Source organism: Maylandia zebra, linkage group LG11 (assembly GCF_041146795.1).
Source record: "Maylandia zebra isolate NMK-2024a linkage group LG11, Mzebra_GT3a, whole genome shotgun sequence".
NCBI lineage: Eukaryota > Metazoa > Chordata > Actinopteri > Cichliformes > Cichlidae > Maylandia > Maylandia zebra.
In genome coordinates, this window is record NC_135177.1 from 12698411 (window position 1) to 12721784 (window position 23374).

A 23374-nucleotide genomic window follows, 5' to 3' on the forward strand; every position below is an offset into this window, starting at 1 on the left:
TCAAAGATTTTTCATTCGTGTGCAATTTGAATTACAGCAACAGCAAATTTGTGAATTTATTTAGCGTTCCAGATCCACGAGTCGTTTATTTTCCCAACAACTGTCTGTGAAAATTCATTAAAGGCATATTTATCACTTCTGTTTCCAACATGCGGCTGTTTTTACAAGCAACATTCTATAAAATGCATAACTATGCACATAAACAAGGCTGCACAGATGTTTCAACAGAACATCTGTATTGACCAATATCACCTTCTTGACTGCCATCAGCTTATCCATAAATAATATCACAATCCCCGATGGCAGAGGCCAGTGTTTTGTTTTTGTTTTTACATGTGGGATCTAATTTCTTAGATCTGTATTAAACTTGTTAACTCGTTAGCAGTAAAATGGTTCACTTATTTATTTATTTTTACAGATTTCTTTGGTTGCTGGCAGAGAAGGGAGGGATGAATGGCAACAAAAATGAATAAGCAATAAGCAGAAAATGGCCAATTGGCTAAATTGATATTTTCAAGCTTATATCTCCCCAGGATTTCACAATCTCTGCATCCTAAATAACAAACCTTTGTTCCTTTGCGTGCTGTAAGATGTCAATAGGCAGCCCAGTTGTTATCAGAAGAACTAAGAAAATATCTTGAGGCGATACAGCTTCATCTTACTATGCATCAACCTCTCTTTGGAATAAACTTTGAGTTGCAAATCTCTTGCAGTCTTTACAGCTACAGTCTAAACTTATTTATTCTCAGTTCCCATATCATTTTTGTCTTGTTTATAATAAAACTTTGTCCAGTTATTGTATTGCACAAAATTGCTTAGCTGGAATTTTTTTTAAAGTGAATTAAATGTGATCTGATTACTGTATTAAATGCCATTGTCGTGCCAAGTGTATGTATAAACTAAAGCTTACATTTTAGATCACCTATATGAAAAACAGAGGCTGCAAAATAGTGCAAAAGTTCATTACAGACATTCAAATCTTTCTTTTTTTTCAGTATATGGCCGCCTTTATTTATGGTGGGACAGATTTCCTGGGTCAGGTTGTGTTGTTCTATCATTCTCTGTGAGTTACCCCATTAGATGTTTAAGTAGGGCAACATACTAGGCCAGGTCACAGATTTGCTTTCTTAATTCTTTACAACCTTTAGCACAAAGCCAGTTTAGCTCACTGGATTGAGCAAGCAATCCATAAGGGTAATGCAGAGGCTGGGTTTGAATCTCCCCCAAGGGCATTTAATGTGTGCCTTCCCCTGGTCTCTCTCTCAGCTCTCCTGTCTTGGCTCTGCTATCCTATTTCAATAAAGGCTAAAAGCCCCCAAAAATATATTAAAAAAGAGAACTTTAGTATGATGTTGGCAGGGTGCTTGGATCATTATCATGCTGGAATATTCCTTTTCTGCCAGTCTTCTGGAGACTGGGAGTCATCATGTCAGCTAGTATTTTGCTATATCCACAAGCATTCATGGCACCATCTATCAATGCCATCTCCCCAACACCTTTCATACTTGTGCAGCCCCATATCATCACACTCCCACCTCTGCATGTCACTGTCAGAGCTATGTGATGTGGCTCATCTGGTCCTCAGACAAGCCACACACACACACACACACACACACACACACACACACACACACACACACACACACACACACACACACACACACACACGGTACGACAGCACAGCACAACCATTTTGTATTTAAAATGCTTGTGTGGGCTAAGGCCAGTTGATGAATTTTAGCAGCCACTGCTTACACAAGCTTATGAGCTTATAAGTTAAAGGGAACACTTACCACTGGTATATCCTTCGATTTAAAACTATTCTTGGTCTGCTCCCATTTTACTTACTGACACGCACTTGCGCTGAATTCAGAAAAAGGGTATTCAAATTCCTTCCTTGCTGCAAATTCAACTGAAACTTAAGGAGCTGGTGTCACTAAATGAATTTAAATGACTTGGATGTCATTATTTCAGGCTGCAAATGTTTTGCTTGAGTATTATTACCCCTGTGTTTCCCATTAGACAATGACTTTTATTGATGCTTTAGGCTTTACTGGTGATGTAGTTTTGGTTATATGTCATACACTGCTACAGCCTACTTAATTTGTGTATTTTTGGTTTGTGTGTGTGTGTGTGTGTAACTATTATACACAGCTACTGTTGACTGTACTCTTGCCTGTTTCTGGTTTAACAAAAAACTTTAAAAAGTAAAACTCCGACTGGGAAAAATGACCAGCACACTGAGTTGTTTTAGTTTAAAATGCAGGTGCACTACTTTTCTGTTCATTTTTATAATTGCCCCTTCAAAACCTAAACATTTACTGGACCTCTCAGTATTTCTTTGCCCATTTTTGGGGAATTTTTCCCTTAGACAATATGCCTGGGTTTGTAACTGCAGCTGTGGACCTGTAAAGTCTACTAAAAGACTAAATGTGATATTATTCTACAGAAATAAAAAATGTTTTATTACTTGGTTAAGTTTCATGTCAATAAAACCTGACTTTGTACTAGCAGCCGAAATGAATAATGATAAAAGTATGTGCCATGATTTTACAGTTTTACTCTAATACTAAAGCCTGTTTCTTCTTTGCAGAAAGATAATGTGCTCTAGAAAATATATTACACACCTTAAAACTTGTGGAAACCCAACATCCAATGCTACTAACACAATCTTGTCTCACACTAATCACAGACACTTTTCTTTTAACACTTTGTCAACACCAAACATACTGTACACACCACCTGTCATGGTACGACTCTTAATATAAAAAAACGAAATGGTCATTTGATGAAATACCAACACTTCCCACCCTCATTCCTCCACGCAGGTCAACTCACCAGATGGTCGGCAGTTCAGATCCCTCGATTTCCAGATAATCTGACTTCTCCTCCATTTGAAATTCAGTAAACACTAGAGAAATAGTGTCTCCCGGATCTGCCAGGATGGTCCACTTGCACTCCCCGCTGCTGCCCAGGCCCCCAGCACCTCCGCTTCCGCCAGCGCTGGGGGACTCACCACTGGGGAAATCGAAGCTGGAGATGAGCCCGCTGGAGCCCCTCAGGGTGCCACCGCATGTGTCCTCCGCTGTCAGTCACCAAAGAGAAAAAAACGGTCGGGGAGGGGTAAGAGAAGAACAGACACATGGTCTCTGGGTTATTTTAGACCTGTTTCTCAAAGTTCAGCATGAGGGAAATGTGACTGCAGGCATAAAACATCTGTACCTGTCTTCTCAGATAAATACAAACCAGAGAAGGACTGATAGAAGTAGCAAGTGGAGCTGTGCAGGCCCTTTAAACTCATTATTGTTTTCACACATTCACAAATTGTCAAATCCACTATGCAGAGCTTATTTCAGCACAACTGTGGGACTGCCGATGACAGGAATCGCCAGATTAAAAGGTCGGCTGTGTTGTGTTTATGAGGGCAAGAATTATGAAACATTTAGTTGAGTGGCACCGAGCAGAATAATTTACAAATTCGATGGGTACTAATTTCGTCACGATGAGGGTGTAATATCCTAAATATCTCCTGCGCTTTCTCTGATAGTCATAAATTCATCACTGCTCCCTCTGAACCCCACTCATATGTCAAAAAAACAAAGAAACAGAAAAAGTGGTCATAAACAGAGTTTAGAACGCTGTTAAAAAAAAAAGAAAAATCCAATGTGGGGTGCATGGCACATCAGCTGAATGTTAATGCTGTCTACCATAACAGTGGCTCGCTCTCTTTCACTCCGTGTCCCTTTCCCCCACAACTCTTTCTCATATCTCTCCATCTCTCACTTCATTCCCCTCCTCTGAGCCCTCTCACTTTTCGCTATTATTCACCACCCTCCCCTCTATCCCTCTATCCGTCTCTCCTCCCTAAAGAATTCTAATGATGGCAGGGCTTTCACAGTTTTCACATCATTTAAGACTAATATGTGACACTCAGCTGTGCCAGCTGAAACCTTTGATGGCTCAGTGCTCCACACTGGGCTGTCAGAACTGCCAGCCTTGGAACATTCCTGTATGCTGCATCACATGATTGGTCAAGGAACAAGGAAGCTGATGTATAAAAATTTGAAAGAAGATAAAGAGGGGGTGGGGGGGTGCAGACATGAGCACGAGCTGCTTGTTAGTTTGATCCATGTCCTTTTGACACATTAGCAGAGCTACTGCAATTGATCAAAGTCTTTATGAGACGGCCAGTAATTGGAAAATTGATATGTACATGTACGATTCATATCAAGGGCAGACTTTGTAGACTATCCCAATAGGTAAGCTTGGTTTAGGCTCATTTGCTGAATGCCAGCAGCCTTGTAATGCCAAAAAATTGTAAAGACATTTGTTTCTGGATTAAAGTCATCATACTCTCCATCATGCTAAAACTTACCCTGAGTGGCATATGGCGTATCTCTTAAAAGTATTTAAGATGACATTCCAAAGAGGTCCCCACAGACTTGTGGAGTAATTGCTATCGACTGAAATTAAAATGATATTAAAGTGCTTCTGAATCTGACCAGAGGAGCAATATCATATTTCAACCTTGATGATAGACAGGAGGGCTGCATAAAGTATCCCCATGACCATCAAAGAAAATAGAGCTAGGAGGAAGTGTCAGAAAAGCCTGTGATAATGAAAGGGAAGGGAAGAGGGTATAGGACATGTAATGGGAAAAAAAATAAGTGAGAAGGGAAACAAACAGGAGTATAGAGAAGAGTGAAAGAAACATTGGGTTTCTATAAGAAACAAAAACAGACAGGGGAGAGACAAGACTGACATGGAAGGGGAAAATGAAAATGTCAGAGGAAGATTCTGCCTACACGCCTCAACGCAAACATCTTCACATGTCAAACTGAGCCTCGTTAATAATAGGATCTTTAAGATCAAGACGTGTTTTCTACATGCTGATTTCTACCTTACTGTTAACCTGTCAAAGTCATTTATATACCAGCTCTCAATGACACAGCTGACAGTATCATAACACCAGTTTTTAGATTTTGAAAGACAAAGTTAATTTTGACTGCTGTAATTTCTGTCTCCCCCTACTGGCAGTGACAGCAATCACATAAACACTGTCAAGGTTTCCCTGATATTTCAGACCTAGGGCATGTTCTTCGTACCTCGCTAAGTGAGTTAGCTGGATGAGATTGTTGACGATTTCGCGTGATCCTGGATCGTTCGGTTCCCCGAAGCCCATCCGGGACTTGCTGTCATAGCAACAGAGCCGTAAGCGTAAACCTGCTGGGGAGCAGGTTTACTTTATGTAAACAGGATTAGATCGCGGCCACGCAGGTATGTCCGCTTCATTTATACGAAAGCAACAGCGATATTCCACCACTGTTTCACCATAAATAAATAACATCAACGTAACTAAAGATAATGCAGCACTTGATCCTTTTATTGATGTCACACAGATACATACAGGTCAGTCCCTAAAAAAGGGAAATGTACTATTAACATTCTATTACATGTATGTGATTATTACAGATGTAATTCATATTTCAGAGTAGTAATTGTAAATTACTTCGTGTAATCAAGATGAGAGACCACGGCTATAAAAGCGAAGGTGGATTTGGGAAGCCTGTCGCAGCCATGTCCTGTCCGTTTACGCGAGCAACCCATTGCGGAAGGTGCAAGATTGATAAGGAGAGTCCTCAGAATACAGCGTATGTTGCGGGATAGACAGGATCCTTTAGCTCAGCGCGACAGTGTGCTCATTGAGAGATATCGATATTCCCGTGAGGGTATTATTTACTTAACCAACTTGTTGACGAGGGGGTGCAGGACCACCACCTGTCTTTTTTTGCTCTGCCCTTTTCTTGGTTGCTGTGATGAACAAACTAACAGAGTATTACAGGCCAGTATTACCTTGCCAAGAGACGAAAAGCAACCTAAGAGATAAATATTACCATTCTGTAGAATACTCCTGTATTCCACTTTTACTTGTTCCCATGTTCTTGTGGGTCCTGTTGTGGCTCTAATGTGAAAGGGGATATAATATAACGTATTATAATGTAATGTAATGCCATATAATATTGGATAATATCGTGTCATATGATAGATCTACCCTACCGCCTACTGGTGTTGGCCAGAGGGGCCGATGGCGCGATATGGCAGCCTGGCTACAACCGTAGCTGCCTCCACCAGTGTGTGAATGTGAGAGTGAATGAATAGTGGTATCGTAAAGCGCTTTGGGTGCCTTGGAAAGCGCTATATAAACCCAATCCATTATTATTATTATTATTATTAAATTACCTACGAGTCTGATTTGTCAGCAACTTTCTGCCAGCCCTCTCTCCTTGCTTTTGCAGCCTTTGCAGTGTTCTCTTGCGTTTTAATTAAACTCTGAAACTCCTGACATCCCTCACTCATGAGTTCTTGCTCTGCTGCCGGAAAATACCGAGCTGAGCACGCCCCTTCGACATTTTCGCCGACCAATCAGAGGGTTGCCGATCACTGTTTCTGCTATCGATGCGTATCCCCTTTTACGACACCCAGTGATCGCACATTACTTCATCCAGCTGTACTAATCGTCAACAGCAGGTGTGTTCGGGGAACCGGATTAGCGAGCTCACGGTTAGCGCGATAGTTTGGTCTTGGATGTTTCATTTGATCTTGGATGTAGTGAGCGACGTACGAAGCACAGGGCCCTAGTCTTTGCTCCCAAGTTGGCGCACTACTAGCTCCTCAGCAACATTTGTAGTCTGCTAACTCTCTGTCGCAATCATTGCTGATTAATTTAAAATGCATCAGTACTGGTGCACCAGCGTGGGAATATAGCCCCAGACAACAGAATCCGGTATAATGTAAAACACAAAGTGATTTAGCTGAGGTTGATTGGCTTAATCAGTACTGTGTGAACTTGTTTGGCAAGAGCTTGAATAAAGGAGGTTCATTTATATGCTAAAGTTCTGCACCCCACTTTAAGGGATGAATTTATTCTCGTAACTTTACATGATGTTCACACCTTTAAATGGAATTCTAGCGTGGCGGTGATGGCAATAATTATGAGTTATGTTGCGAGTTTTTGAATGTGTTCAGTACTGAATTTAATACATCCTGGAAGGCTCAGAGAGCTTCTAAAGGCTCCTTCCATCCCCAGTAGTCAGTGGGCACAAATTCAAAATGATTCAAGAATTCTTACAGTTTAATACAAAACACTTTTCCAGTTTATTGGAAAGTTGCAAGAATTTCTTAAAGCCTCAGAAAAGTTTCTAATATCTATTTTTTTCTTCTTTATCCTCAGTTCAGAATTATATCAGAATGACTACATGACTACCCATGACCTTTGCATGGGTTACTATCAAAGTGCATGGTGGAGGATGAGATGGGGCTATGATTTGTTGACATAGACTGAAAGAAAGATAAGAGAAGATGTCAATGTCAAACAGGAATTTGGTGCAAAGTGTTTACCTCAATTTATTTTATTTACCTAAATTTTAACAGTGAATCTCTGTCTAAGCATATAATTATCCTTGGTAAATCTTAATTCAGTATATTATTATACAGGCAGGATATTTTCTAGTGATACTGTATATATACACAGCTCCCTGATAAGGATTTGATGAATGTATACATAAAGTATCTATGATGGCAATATTATATTCTGGTTAGCTACAGTTAAATTCCACAGGCATTTAACGAACACTGTGTTTTAGTCTTTGGTCTTAAGAACAATGACTGTGCAATGGTGTTCTCTAAGAACTGAAGAAACTTCTCAGACAAGAGGTGAAATGTCTTCAAGAAACTTAAAGAAGTCCAGACACTTTTCTTTCCAAGCTCCTTAGATTAAGATGACCTGGATGACTGAGAACCTTCACAGAAATAATGCATAAGGAACTTAACTAAATGTTAACACTGTACTGATGGGGAAGACTGTACCACATTATTACGACGGCACTGTCAAAGTTTCAAAAATTCATAAAAAACAATCCAAAAAAGTCACAGGTATTATTGAGTTGCATTAAAGCAGGAGTGGATATTTAATTTCCCCACATGGCTACGTGTTGTGGAAGCCCCAACTTAACTGAACTCAATTCTGCAGTGCGGCCCACCACAGGCAGTCCCAGTTTCTTGTGTGGCCCTGTGGGAAAATTAACTGCCTACCCCTGCATTAAAGAGTGCAATTTGGTGTGGAGATAAGAGTGCAGTTAGGTGTGCAAAAATACAATGTCTAGCACACGAGCATACTGCACAACTTCAGTCAGTAAAGACTTCAATACACAGTTGAGTTGGTGCAATATGCAAATGAGAATATTGCATGATAGAAAGTTAAGTCACTGGAGGAGGCAGGATGTGTGTATTTCTGTATATGTGTGTGTTGTAGTGTAGACAGGGTCCCTTGTTAACGGTTTGACAGCTCTGGGGAAGAAGCCATTTTTCAGGCCTGTGGTGTGTGCATGTGTGCATGTGTCCTTTAGTTTCAAGTATTTTTAAAGAATTGGCAGTCGAGGTGGGTCTAGTCAGAGTTGATATTAGAGGTTTGCTCAGATGTCGAGTCCAGCAGCTTCTGCCTGTATATATTTGAGCACGCCTTATGGAAAATTGCAAGCAGAAGTGATAATTGAGGACATGTGTATCATTTCTACCATCGTTCCAAAAGCAGAGTCTGAAAACATTTACTGTTTACCAGTCAGACACACAATTATAGCGTGTGTCTGGCACTGAGAAGTATTGTGCTCTGGAAGTGTTTCTGCTACACAGACTGGTATAAAACTGAACAACAACACAGAAAAGAACAGTTATTATGAAATGACCACTAGACCGCACATTTATTTATAAAATTGGTGAAAATTATAAGCACACAAAAAGCTTGAGAGTCTGACAAGGCCGCATAAAAACATCCATCCATCCATCCATTCGCTTCCGCTTATCCTTTTCAGGGTCGCGGGGGCCGCTGGAGCCTATCCCAGCTGTCATAGGGCGAGAGGTGGGGTACACCCTGGACAGGTCGCCAGTCTGTCACAGGGCTAACACACAAGGACAGACAACCATTCGCACTCACATTCACACGGATGGATTTCACAAATACCGCATAAAAACAGTATTTGTGAAATCCATTAAAACTGACTGCATGTACTTGGGATGCATTGGGAGGTGCAATGACAACATGGGTATCTGATCTACAGGTTGAAAATGAATTTTATTCATTCCTGTGGGGATGTTGGATAATTTCATTCAAACATGCACACTACCTTTGATTTTATGTTGCTCAAGCAGCAGACAGTAAATGGATTACAATTTAACTTTTCAACAGCTGACAATGATCACTAAAAAGCTCATCACAGCAAAACAACCATATTATAGATGCTCAATTTGCAAGTCAGGGGAAAATAACAGTAAAAAACGAAAGCTAAGCACATGTCACATGCCCCGAGGTCCACCTCTAAATGGGGTAAATAAACTGCAAATGCACAACCAGTACAAAAAAAACATGTTTGTGATCTCATATCATCGTCAAACATGAAGGAATATATCTAACACAATTGTCCAAGATTATATAGGACAACTGCCAGGACTTGCATGATGAAATATGACATATAAATCAATCAAATATCAAAATACAGCAGTGAGTCACACCGCAGTAGATAACAGTAAATTGAGTTAGGTCTTGAAGTGCATGGTTACAGTGAGCAGAAAACGCGTGTTGTCATCCCTGCGGTGTGTTTATGTTCGAGCTTGCCACCGTGGCAAATGGCATCACTGACATTATCATACAGAAAGGTTATCCTAAGAAAAAATAAAGAAATAAATCCTATTTTCACTGGACATAAAAACAGGATCCTAAGGTTTGTTTTTTTTAATAGCATCCTTGTGATTTTTCTCTGAAGTGGTTTCCACGATAAAACACTTGCTCTCTGATCACTGCTGAATATAATCCAACTCGGGATGTGGCAGCAAGAAAACGCGGGTCAAAGCCTGATAGTTACAAAGATGTTGTTTGCCTTTTTTTTGTGGGCTGAAGAATAAACATGGCATAAATCATTCAACATTAATCACCAATATTTATGGACAGGACTTCCTGTAGGCAGATAGACGCCCACATTTATAACTCATTAACACTCAAGGCTTCAAGTGGATAATTCCTTACTGATTTCCTAATATTTACTGGCAGTGTTTCATTGGGATGCACGGAAGAAATTAAGATACGCTTTGCCAACAAGGTTTATCAACATACGAGGCACTGAATGTGTTCCTTTGCAAATCATTAGAGCATGCTCAAGATTAAACGAAAAAGCATCTCTTGCTTTTAAAAAGGTGACAGAGTTTTTTAGGGTTTTTTTTCCTTAAAGATGGTGGCGAGGATTAGGACTGCTTTAGCTGAGCTCATTTACATCCCCGGCATCAGCTATCTAATGCTACTTGAGGAGGGATTAAGCCTCTCTCCCCTTGACTTTGATCAGATATACAACACTTGTCTTTCTGCTTAGAAATATTCACCCCCACAGATAGAGGGGAAAGAACTCATGTATAATTTTCTACACTACCTCAGGTTTTTTCCTTTGTAATAATCCCACTGTTAATGCAAAGGCAGTTACTATGTCTATACTAAGTCTCGCATTTACTCAGCTGCTAGTCATGTTTAGCATGTTTAACAGGATCGAGGTATATGAAGATGTGATGGATCATCATTGATATTTCTGCGGGTCATTTCATTACTGTGGCCATCTCCATTATTTTAGATTTTAAAATGAATTATGGGAGAAGTGGAGTACGATTCAGCAAGAAAATAAACATGACAGCACCAATGAAAATATCAAGGCATATAAAGGATTTGGTTGCTTTTGTTTTTAGCAAAATGTACTGCTCTATCATCTCTCAATTCATTTTGAACAATGGACGTTTACAGTGGTTAAAATATAAACTAGTGTTTTAGGGTTTTAGCAGCAGCTTTTGGTGGAGATACTGGGCTATTCTCAAATCAATTCCAACTGTAGAGGACAACCTAGCACTCAGCTGAGCTGAAAAATCCTGCCAAGGGCAAGTGGAGAAGTCCCACTTTGCATAGTAGAGAGTTGAAAAGGTATGACAGGAAGAACTGTGTTTAGTCCCGTCTACTCACATTATTTGGCACAAAAATGTTTTAAAGAAGCAAGGTTTTCTGTGGCCTAATTTTTTATTCTGTTAGACAGTTGCTGGCAGCAAGAATGACAGTGTATCAATAGACCATATTCTCCTGTTGCCATGCTGCCCCTGTTTGCTGTCTCACCGCCTGGTTTAATGAATGTCCTGAGACAATTTAGACTGAAGGAATCAAAACGGGCAATTGGGAGGAGAAGCAGTAACTCACAATTAGAAGAGCCATTAATTCTCCATCTAACAGCCTCTCTGCTTGGAGTTTATTCTTTTTTCTTTTACATCAATCCTTCAGCACCTTTGACTTTTATGCAATCCCACTCATATCTACTTAGCTCTGATTTTCTGTGACTGTTTCACACATTATTGTTTCTTTAAAAAAGGCAGTGCTAGCTGCTAAACACATACTTATAATTCATCTATATGGAAAAATAACTATAGTAGCAATATGTTAGCTTCACAGGAACTAAATGGAGAATGAAGATTTTTTGTGGGATTCCTTCAGATCTGGCAACTGCTACATATTGTCTAAGCTATAAATTCTATTGATCTCAATAAAAGAAATAAAGAAATGTGATGTTAGTGTGTTGATAGTCTGACTTGCAGAGATATTGAGCAAAAGAAAATTGTGGTAATTTCTCCATCTTCTATGTTGCGCTCTCAGGGTTAACACTGCAGTGACCAATTTTAATTTAATTAAGGCAAATATTCTCATATCTGATAATTCCACGCTCGTAAGTAATGACGTTTAATGTTGGTCAAATTTGGTTTCTACAAAGATTCATTAGCCATCTTTACACGCAGCATTTGCATTGGAGGTTGGTATTGGTCATCTTCTTGCACTTTTCTAATTTTGCTTATCCAGGTGGTGTTGGTGGAGAGGTGTGCAAGGTTGGATAACGCACAATGTGAGTCATAGACAGAAAAGCGGAGCTTTGCTGGCCTAGGTGCATCAGTAGGTAGCAACAGAGACACAGAGAAAAACATAGTTATTTTTCACTTTTACAGCTTTTGCCACCAAGAGAGCACTGAATCACAATTATCGTTGTTTGGATAAGGCAAAGACAGCTAAAGCCAAAATCCATGATTAGTGGACAGATATCAGTGGAACAGGTAAAACAGTATAAGGTTAAATCATATGTCTGCTTCTCTTTATTTCCTTTTTAAATTTTCTTTATAGATTTTTGGACGTAAAACAGCTAATGGCAACAGTAGGTTAATAAGATACATTCACTAACTTATTTAAAAAATCCTTAGCCTTGCATAAAAAAATGCTTAGCCCTAGCAGCCCCCTGGGCTTGTAATACACTGGCAGAAACCCCGTCTGCTATTCCTCATAGTATGGTATAATGTTCACATTTATAATCAATGTAGCCAGCCGTGCAGCATGTTCTGATAGCTTTGTGTTGTGTTTCAAGCAAACATGGCTGAAATCCCTACGCCGTCTCCCCGGTAAAAACTCAGTAATCAACCGTAAAAACAGAACTGAGACGGACGGTTGTTGAAGCTGTTCGGGTCAGACAGTCTCTTACAAACTGAGAAGTACAGATAAGCTTATAGCAAAGGATGAATTAACTTTAGTATTTTGATTTTAGATAACGTTGTTATCTAAAACGAAAACAGAGCAGAATTTTCCCCAAAACTGTTTAAAAATGAGATAGCGCTGCAATGTTGGTTTGATTTTAAAATCATGTAGCAGTTAACTTGAGAGGGGTGATTGTCCACTCAGGTGCAGCCAAAATGATACTTTCTACCTCCCCACCCATCTAGCATCCAATTCGAGTCAGCGCCACAGCTGCTCAAGCTCAAAAAATGCCCAAGTAGATGCATATCATCATTATTTCTGTAGGTTCTACAAGCATAAAATGTTTGACCATGCTGTTAGACAGGGCTGCAGAAGAATACTGGAAGAAAAGTGAACGAGAAGGAGAAAGTAACAGCAGATGGGAACTGGTTGAAAGACTAAGGTGTTGGGAGATGGCAGGGGTGAACAGTGGATTGGAGAGAGATTTTCTGCAGCCATGTGTTTAGTGGGAAACAATAGGTGATGAGCAGAAAGGGCAGGATCTCTGAGGAAACGAGATCAAAGGACCATCTGCCCACATACAGGAGCCGGCCTGGATTTAGACGAGAGAGAGTGTGGCTCAAGCAGTGCCCGGGCCTGAAAGGAGCGATGTTTCTGGCCTGTGGCAATAGAAGCTAACACCATCCTTAAATGAAAAGGAGCCCTCCATCTGCAGCTTTTTGTTTGCTCCAAGCTTGCCATTTTTCAAACATATGCTGAGCCATTTTCATTGCACTGTAGAATGAGTTGGCATGAGCAAATTTGCTCTGCTGGCTTTGGGATTTCTTAGAATCTCACATTCAGATGGAGTGGGGAGACCTTCGCTTCATTTTTATAACTATTTTTCTTCACTCTTTACTTTTGAATGACTTAGACCCAGTAATCTAAAATTACCAATGTATTAAAATAAAATATTTAAATATTTCACACTTTTCATCCAGCTAATGAAAACTATAGGATGAAAAGTGAAGTCAGAAGCTTTTGTTTTTTAATTCAGCAAATATTGTAAGGTACTGTACTTTAAAGAAAAAAGAAAAAAAGCTAAGCCTGCATATTCATACATCAGCAAGGCAACAAAAAAGCAGATAATTATGTTACATAGAAAGGCAGAAATCTGCACACAGGAATGGCCTGTAATCCTTCTCCTCCTCCTCCGATATTTATGTGCATATGGTGAACTACGTCTTTTTTTATGTCTCTAAAAAACGAATTAATAAATAAAAGATTTTCCCCGGCTCAAAATAATATTCCTTATACAAATGTAACTTTGGGGTTAAGGGAACATGGAAAAGTAAATGAAAAGCTAAATGTACAACCTTCACCATATTATAAATATGACATACAAAGACACTTAGCTTTGTGATGCCAAGTTAGCAATCCAATGCACCACTGCTGATCTGTGCAATAGTAAAGACATGAAAATAGAACTGAGCTGAAATAAATAACAACTAGATCTGCCTGTTAAAATGACTCTAAATCCTGGTTTTTATATCGGGATTGGACCCATATCCAATGAGATATCAACTAGTGCTTTCCTAAGTGCTGGCAATTTAACAGAACATTACATTTTTCATGCATTACTCTGTAGAAAACTGTTCTAAAAGCACTGAAAATCTGCCTCACTCTTAACATCCAAGATTGCATCGTAGAATTTTCCCTCACGATCTCAGAGTGTGTCTGTGCTCGTAATGGGGCACACAGCTGTGCAGCTAGTCTTGCACCCTGGTAATGATCCTGCTAACAGGAACTGGATGTCCCATGTTTACACAGTCTTGTCAACTTCTGTTCACGTCCCTGGAGAAAATGCTGCCTGACATTAAAAATCTGGTTTTATGCTGCTGGCTTCAGTGTCCAGTGTGTCAGCAGAGTGCAGGTTCAGTCTGCAGAATAAAATCAGGAGTGAAAAGTCTGCTGCAAAACCGAATGACAATCGATTCAGCAATAATATCCCCCGATCAAGCAAGCATTCAGTTTAAGTCCATTTAGCTCCATATCTGCCTGCGTAGGCACAATGGCGGTGGTGTTTTAGTGGCCTCTGCTGTCATTAGGGAAAAGAAAATCATTTGCTTCATGTGGTGTTGAAAGAAGTGACTTTGAAGTCTCTGTTCCTCTGTTCTCTCAAATCTCTCATAAATGTTCTACATATTAGTTATTATTGTAATTGAGTTGTTTTTGAAAATTAAATACAGCTTTCAAATGTAGCTCAATATAATAAATAAAAATTAAGATTGAAATGAAAATATTTTTATGACCTGTCTGTCAAAATCCTTTGACAGATTTGAAAGTCTAATGTGACCTACAATTCCTACCACACGTCACACCACCACAGCGGCTTTCTACATATGTAAGAGCGGATTATTTATGTCAGTCTGGGAACGGCTCTCACAGAAAGGGGTAAACTGCATAATGTGAAGCATAGAAGTCAGTCATTCATCAACCACCTGTCAGAAAAAAAGCATCATCATGTTGATGGTGTATGAGCAGAAGAGCTTGGTGAGGCAAATTAAAGATGTACAGCAACTTTCTGAATTCGGGCAACATTTTTATTTTATACGTACTGGGAATTTTCTAATAAGGAAACAGAATAAAAAACATGAAATTCTGATAAAAGTCAGAAAGGCTACTGAGTCGTAACGGATACGCTTTTTTCTTCTTCTCTTCGTTCTAAAAGATCTTAACGCTTTAAATTGATTTTGGCTTTTGCTCTTCGCTCATAAATAATAGGTTCATGTTATTTGCAATTTGGAGAATTTATGTAGTATAAAGTGATTAGACAACTGACTGAGAAGCTTCCTCATAGCCTATAGGGTGCTCATATTTGCTACATAAATCATAGATGGATGGATAAATGGGTAAAAAAAAAAACTACAGTCCCTACAAAGCAGCAACATATAGCCCACATACAGCTGCACAAACCAAGTCGATATGCAGCTCCTCCTAACAGTATTAACATATACAAGCTACTTGCTCTACAGGAATAAATATTTAATTAACCTTTTGAGCCATGGAGACTCTAATCAACTTCCACTACACGATTAAAATTTTTCCCTCCTATCAGATTGCAAATATATTTATTTCGCTAATGAGGACTTATGCCAGACTTTGCTACATCTGTGGCCCAGACAAAACAGCCATCAAACTGTCAATCTTTAAAAAGCAATTAACACTGAGCAACTCGAGGAAACCAAATGAGAGGAGTCAAAAGAAACCAATCACCTACTTATTTTCAGTTTCTTGGGGGAATATGTAGATAAAATCAAGTATTCCCAATGATATCCCGCAGTCACATTGCCCAGATAGAAAAAAAAAAGTTTGAAAAAGACAAGCTTCACCTCACATGCAATTAGTAACTCATTTCAAATAACAAGTATCCTCACCTCTGCAGATTGGCACCGGGAAGTCCCACACTGACACGCCAGCTGCATTGGTGACACAGGTGAGGAGCGAATGCCCATCAAGGACATAACCTGTGACACATCGGTAACGGATCTTGTCACCTACGTTGAACTGAGTTCCATTCAGTATGCCTTTGGGTGGAACTCCTGGGTTTCCACACGAGCTGCTTCTCAGCTCTGGAACATGAAAAAAAAAGAAAAAGAGCATTGGTAAGAATACAAATATGCTGGTGTCACAGGGTTCCCTTAATTAGATGTGCATTAATAAATACAGTTAAAGGGACAATTCACCCTAGACTCAAATGTGAATAATTTTACTGTACTATCATTTGGAGATATTGCTATACCCTGTTCTTGAATACAGTGGAACAAACTGGTGATTTCCTTATGCAAAGTCCCTAAAACAAAAGTGCAAGCATCTCATCACTTGCAGATGCATGCTTCGTTCTGAAATAAGATAAGATAAAATAACCTTTATTAGTCCCACATGTGGGAAATTTGTGTTGTTACAGCAGTGGACAGTGCAAAGTTGCATAGAAAAATTAGAGAAAAAACACTGGAATAATATATCTATGAGATACTGTACACAATAGAATAGAATAAAATAAAATAAAATACTATATACAATCGAATAAAATAGAATACAAATGCTATATACAATTGAGTATAATACAATGATGCCAGAAAAGTGTATTCCACTTGGTATTATTGCTATTGCACAAATGTGATGCATTTGGCAGGTGTATGTTGGTGGAAAGAGAAAACTGTGTTAGGTTTTTATTTTATATTCCATTAGAGGCTCAAAGTAAAATTAGGAGTTGCACAACAAGCTACATACTCTGGTAACAGCAAGCCAATACCAGCAAACTTTGTATGCAAATGCTACTCAGATGTTTACTTCTGGTTGATGAGGTGAATTTCATATGAGAATAGAATAAAATATATTGCCCAGGGAGTACTGCAGTCTTCTCTATCACTTCACATTGAAAATATATTAAATAACATGATTATATCTGAAAGTGGCAATCAAATAGTGGCATATTAAAAAAACTACATTAGTACAATCTAAAAGAAAAGAAAAAGCAAGACAATAAAAACTGGGACATGAAAGAAGGCATTGCAGCTTCACACTATAATATTTTTTGCTGTATGCTTTTTAATGGCTGCTTTGGTTTTTAGTAGGCATCATTTTCATAAATTCATTATCACAGAAATCATCACAGCATCAAGTTTAGCATCTAAAATTTGTAGTATTGACAAGTATTAACAAAAGCCCTTGACTGACAGAAAGAAAAGTCATGTTTATCTATATTACTCCATTAATTCAGTCGTCTTCCCTGTTGTGTTCTCTGAAAAACACTAACAACATGGCAAAATCTACAGCAGTCTACAGTGCAGACTGTAACTTAAGGTTATGTATATAACCCCGGTTCTCTGGGTAGCATGAGTGAGTGTCTCACTATGGGAACGCCTCCTGCGTGACCTCATCAGAAGCTCAAATAGGGCTTTGGAGCGTGATGTCACGGGGGTGGGCGTGGAAAGGATTTTGGCCCGATCCGCCATTTTGGGGGTCTAAGTGAAAAAGGAGCGAAAGCATAGTCATGGTTCGTTCTTGCTGTGTGGTCTGCTGCAATGTTCGATCGCACGACCCCCAAGAGAATAAGCTTGAAAAGGGTTTGTCTTTTCATTCTTTCCCAACCTGGAAGCAACATGAGGCAGCTCGTGTATCGATGTTACCAAACGAAGGCGTCTAGCCTGGATAGGAGCTGTGAGACGAGCTGATATCCAGTTCTCTTCCATCTCCAAATATCTGTTGATGCTCCTGACATTTTCATTCCGGTAAGTTCTAAATATGTTCATATCACTCTTTATAGCCTATTAGTTTTATTTTTGATGCACTCTGAGCTCATAGCAAATTATAACAAACATCCTACTGAGTGATTTTGCAGAACTACCTTCTATTTATTAGAGTTGCTAATTATTTGGCATTATTGCAGCAAACCAGCCTATGAAATGGATGAAACATCATGACTGGGTTCCAGCGCTACACAAGGGACCTGCTTCAAACATACCACCATGCCAATCAGATTAAATCTTCCATGTGAGGGTGAAGAGGTGACCCTTCTGAATAAGATGGTGAAGGTTTGCTGCGTTTGGTGAACAGTGTGGTAGTAAAACCAGGGGAAAATGAAACCTGCTCCTGTTAAATATTCTTAAGTCTTTTGCTGTATAAATAGCGGTATTTTTTCAAAAGATACAATAAATAAAGTAATGTTAGTAGTGGGTGATATCATGTAAACACTGTCATGATTTTATGTAAACATTTTGTCATTTGTAAACTATAGATGATTTTACATTGTAACTGATGTCATGTTCTATAAAGTGGTTTTATTTTTTTAAAAAAAAGAGCAAAAATTAGTTTATTTCTTTATTCAACTTTTGAACAGTGATACTCAGTCAGTACATATTCAGGAAATGCAAATTATTTACACACCAGTGCACTACAGGCATAAATCTAGACCCCTAGATAAAACATTATGGCATTATAGCAGTGACAACTCCTCCACAGTAGCAGGTGGGATTTTTCTTTTTTGAGGACGGATGGTCTGTTTATGTTTTGATCAAGAGCCTTTTTTTGGGCAGGGTTAGTCCATCTTATGGCCAACCTCTGGCTGTATCTTGGTCACATTACCCAGCAAAACCCAGTATGCAGGTTCATCTGTAACAGTCCTTGTGCCACAGATCAACACTGTTGCTTCTACTTTAAACAGAAGAGCAGTGACGTGGGTGCAGGTCTCCGCGACTCCGGCCTTACAGGTGCAGTGGGCGGCTTCAACCTTCCCTGTGATGCTCACAGTGACCCATGGCTGCAATGCTGGTTCATTCAGTCTTTGAGAGTGCAGGACCTGAAACACACACAAAGTTCATTTAAAGACAAGAACTATGAGCCAAGGCCGACATAAATGTGTTTTATCTACTTTATCATAAATGTAACAAAGTGTTTAGAAAGTTAGCACATACATGTAATTTTTCATTTCTTTGTGTGTCCATCTACATGTTATAGTGTAAATCTGCCTGTTCTCTGTCAGAAACCTGCCTGCAGAAAATGAACCTAAAGTATGTAATGCAAGGATGTCATCACTGTAGAGATGGAGAACGCATAAAGTGACAATTAAGAGTCACTTAATATGATAAGGAGATTCTGCAGGTCATTAATCAATGTATAAAATTAAAATAAAATGTATTTTTAGTGACACAAGATACAAATATGGAAGCAAGATGCATAATTAGGATTATTTATAATAAACATTAATAAATCATTGCAATTTCTTTAACCATAGACAATAACTAAATCCTTCAGGACAATGTCACATCAATGCACTGAACTCACTATGTTATCCACCTAAAAGCCTCCACATGTTCTCACTGTAATTTCCCCTCATGAATAAATTTATGCTGCACTAATGTGAATGTTTGCAGGGAAATCAAATGCATTTTACTCGCAGTACTCGAGCTGACTTACCTTCGTTTGAATGACGACTTGTACGGCGTATTTCATACGGGTCCACATTTCCTATGCACGCTATTTTCTGCAGGTACCGCCGCTTCGCCTCTGAACGAAATCGGTCTCTATACAGTCCATTCTCTTTTGAGCTGCTTTTAAGCATCTTGTAATCGTCGTTCCAACACAGTGTGTTTGTTTTGATTCGTAGACCCCGAAAATGGTGCCGCGCTCCCACAATGCATTGCGGCGTGACGTCAACTCCAAAGCCCTATACCATTACGCCAGCCCTTACAGGCTGGCTAGGTGACGCCCAAGTCAGGAGGGGCAAGTGCCTCCCTATATAATAGGTTGACATAGCGTCAGATGTCATTCAAAACAAGCCCACCTCTTCCTCGCTTCCATAGCAAGGAGGGCGGTCTGGTGAGACACTCACTCATGCTACTCAGAGAACCGGGGTTATATACATAACCTTAAGTTCTCTTTCATAGCATTCGTTTCGTGTCTCACTATGGGAGAAATACTGACTCCCGGATTGCCAGACATGCCTGTTAAGATGACAACTGACCCCAACAGCACTTCACAGGGGAGAAGCCCCCACCCGGGAAGAGCCTGCACTGAGGACTGAATGCGCTAGGTTAGGTGCCGTCACATCTAACCTGTAAAACCTAGCAAATGTATTAGGTGAGGTCCAGCATGCAGCTGCACACACCTCCTGAATAGAAAGTCCCCTAAAGAGAGCCCATGCGTGCGCATTCCACTAGAGGTCTGGCAACCTCTAGTGGAATGCGCACGCAAGCCAGCAGGGGGCTGAAGGCCCCTGCTAGTATAGGCCAGGGCAATTGCTCCTACTATCCATTGGGAGAGGCGCTGTTTAGACACAGGCTTTCCCATATGTGGTTTAGCCCAGGACACGAACAGCTGGTCACTTTGTCTGACACTCTGGTTTCGGTTCATTTAAATGCGCAGAGCACAGACTGGACACAAGGTATGCAGCCGCTGTTGCTCCTCTGAGGAGAAAGGCGGTGGGCAAAAGGCCGGCAGTTCTATAGGGGAACATGTGCCGACAACCTTCGGCCTCACTGGCCACTCCACCGAAGATGGCGTTTTGCCACCCCCTTGTGGTCGCAGCGCGAAACATACGCCATTTCGGTGTCCCATCACCTCTGTCACAGGCGAACGAGGTCACGGGCTCATCTGCATCATCACAGCCGTGGAAACGCGAGTCTCCACGGGCTGCGTTATGGCAGACGTTGCTCCGTTTTTTTCATGTGTTTTGCAACACTAAACAGCGCCCTCGGCAAACTGCCTGGACGCGCATGTCGGGGCTTTTTTAATACAGAATGCACGAAACAAGTGCTTGTGAAACAACACTGCGAACTTTGGCTCTCTTTCCCTCTGGCGGGTCCGGTGACAGGAACGCCGGCCTGAGTTAAGCACTCCGTGTGGAACATGTCCCGTTGAACTTGCTCTGGAACGGAGCTGGGAGGCGGCAGGGCGGCCCATGAAGGGGGGAAACTGGGTTTGCTCCCGCCTAGAGGAGAGGCTGTCAGGCCGGCCGCTTCTTCCTCCTCACGATCGCGACAGCGGGGGGAGGAGGAGGGGCTGAACCTGGGGAGACTGTTTCCGAGTCCATGGATTCTTAGGCGCCCCGGCAGCCTGGGGGGCTGCCTGCGTCTTAGGCACTTTGGGAACCCTAAAGCGGGGACGGGGCAAGACGCTGCCTACGCGAATGACTGGCGCGGTGCTGCTAGCGTGGCGTGTTGGGCCCTCCTCGGCAGGCAGAGTTTCAGAGCCTCATCATCTCTCTTTTTCTCCTCACATCTCTTCTGAATGGCTGTAACAGCCGCATTGAAGAGACCTTGAGGGACGACAGGGGTGTCGAGGAGTTCCTCTTTCTCCTTGGTCGTCAGGTTGGTGAGCCTGAGCCAGCGTGGTTGCTCCTGAAGAACCATGAGGCCCATGGCTCTCCCAGTTGTGGAGGCGGAGGACATGGTCAGTTATAACGCAGATTTCTTCCCACACTGTAGTATCTGGTTTAGTTGTCATGTCCTCTTCTAGCTCAAGCCATTAGCATAGAGGAGGCGTTGTTTTGTAGCACTTATCTGTAAGGCTGTAAGACTGGAAGCGGTCTGCTTTGGAGGGGAGAGATGGGGCCAATGAGGGCAGAGACGTCTTCGGGTGAAGATGGCGGAGGTTGATAGACTCCATCGCCTCACAATCCAGCAGGGAGCTCCCCACAATGGGGTGTTTCTCACTGTAAGGTTTTGCTTTCCACGTCACCGCTATTTCATCGAGTAGCTCCGGGAAAACAGGCAACACATGCTTCCCCGTCTTTTTCGCCTTTGGCAATTTCTTTCCGTCAAAATGAGACTTTACAACCTCTGTTTGTATGGCGGGCCACGGGATGTTGAGGCTAGCAGCTGCACGCTTGCATGTCGAGATCCAGGGGAGATGGCGATGTCGGTTTTTCAAGCTCGCCGGTAGCCGAGGGCTTTGCAGCCCAGCTGATGCTAGCCAGGGAGGTGGAATCTTCCTCCTCGCCGTTGTCAGACAGCAGGAGCTCCGAGTTAGCCGACTCATCTCCGTCCTCGTTGGCATCTCCTCCCCAGGTGACTCCAGCATCGGGGAAAAACTCATGATCTCCGTGTGCCTCCAGCGACAGGAAAGCAGCCGCGATGGGCTGAGGGTCTGCCTCTGCCCAGCTCGGCCCTGGCGTTGCGGCCAAATCATCGGGCATCTCAGTTTCTCCTTGCGCCGCAGCAGCCTCCCACAGCAAAGGGTCGCCACCCAACAGGTTAGTCTGGCGAGCTAGCCTGCGGCGGAGTAGTTTGCGTGGGAAAGCCGCGCAGTGGATACAGTCTTGTGCGGGCGTCAAGGCAGCCTGAGCGTGAGATAAACCCAGGCATGCCGCACACACGGGGTGTGTATCCCAGGCAGAAATCTTCTTCCGCAAGGACAGAGTTTTGCAACTTCGTTGGCAGTCGTAGCCATGGTTAGCTAGAGGGTTGCACACGTTAGCGAGACTGACACTGAGTGCGGAGAATATTGCTATTCCTCGATAACGTGGGGTGAAAAGTGTTGCTACTTTTCTACAGGTATTGCTACCTAATGTGTAAAACCGCTAGCGTCAAAGGGTATTGCTACTTGCAACTTGGCACCAGCACTAGCTACAGAACAGTATTACTACTGCTTGTATGCTAGTGGACAACTGAAAAGCTGGGAACAAAGCGCCCAGCGACTGAGTTGTTCACTCGAGTCTGTGGACAGTTGAGCTTTAACACCCAATAGCACAGTTGTCTACAGGCTTCTGTGAGAAGCGAGAAGAGGTTTTTGAATGACATCTGATGCTATGTCAGCCTATTATATAGGGAAGCACTGGCCCCTCCTGTCATGGTCCTGGGTCGGTGACCCAGCGCTTTTAGTTATCATTTTCTAGTTTATGATGATGATGATTATTATTGTTTGAGTTCTGTGTGTTATATTTTCGATCTGCCTCTGAGTCTGCATCTGAATCTGTCTGTTTAGTTCAATGTCTTGTCTGGTTCCATGTATCTGAGTTTCCTGTTTTATTGTGAAGGTCCGCGTCATATGTGAGTGTGATCAGTTTACGTTTCCCCTGTCCCGTCAGCCCAGATTCCTCCCAGCTGTGTTGCCCTCCTGTCTCTCATCCCCTGATTACTGGTGTGTGTATTTAAGCCCTGTGTGTTCTCCTGCCTGTTGCCGGTTCGTCTGTGTTCCTCCGTGTCAGTCTGTTACCCTGTGTCAGTCTGTTACCCTGTGTCAGTCTGTTACCCTGTGTTCCACGGTGTCCTGTTCCTCGTCTGCGTCTCTCTGCTATTCATCATCCGT

At 41.4% G+C, this 23374-nt stretch overlaps 1 protein-coding gene across 5 annotated transcripts in view; it reads right to left on the minus strand.

Annotated features, from left to right (window-relative positions):
- Nucleotides 1-23374, minus strand: part of LOC101478087 (CUB and sushi domain-containing protein 3) — a 251912-nt gene that overhangs the window by 163270 nt on the left and 65268 nt on the right. For all 5 annotated transcript variants that reach the window (XM_004568073.3, XM_012923802.3, XM_076889796.1 and 2 more), the window contains exons 4-5: nucleotides 16003-16197; nucleotides 2839-3085 (exon numbers count right to left, since the gene is read on the minus strand). In XM_004568073.3, coding sequence (XP_004568130.1) covers nucleotides 2839-3085; nucleotides 16003-16197 — 442 coding nt within the window. The remainder of the gene's footprint in view (nucleotides 1-2838; nucleotides 3086-16002; nucleotides 16198-23374) is intronic.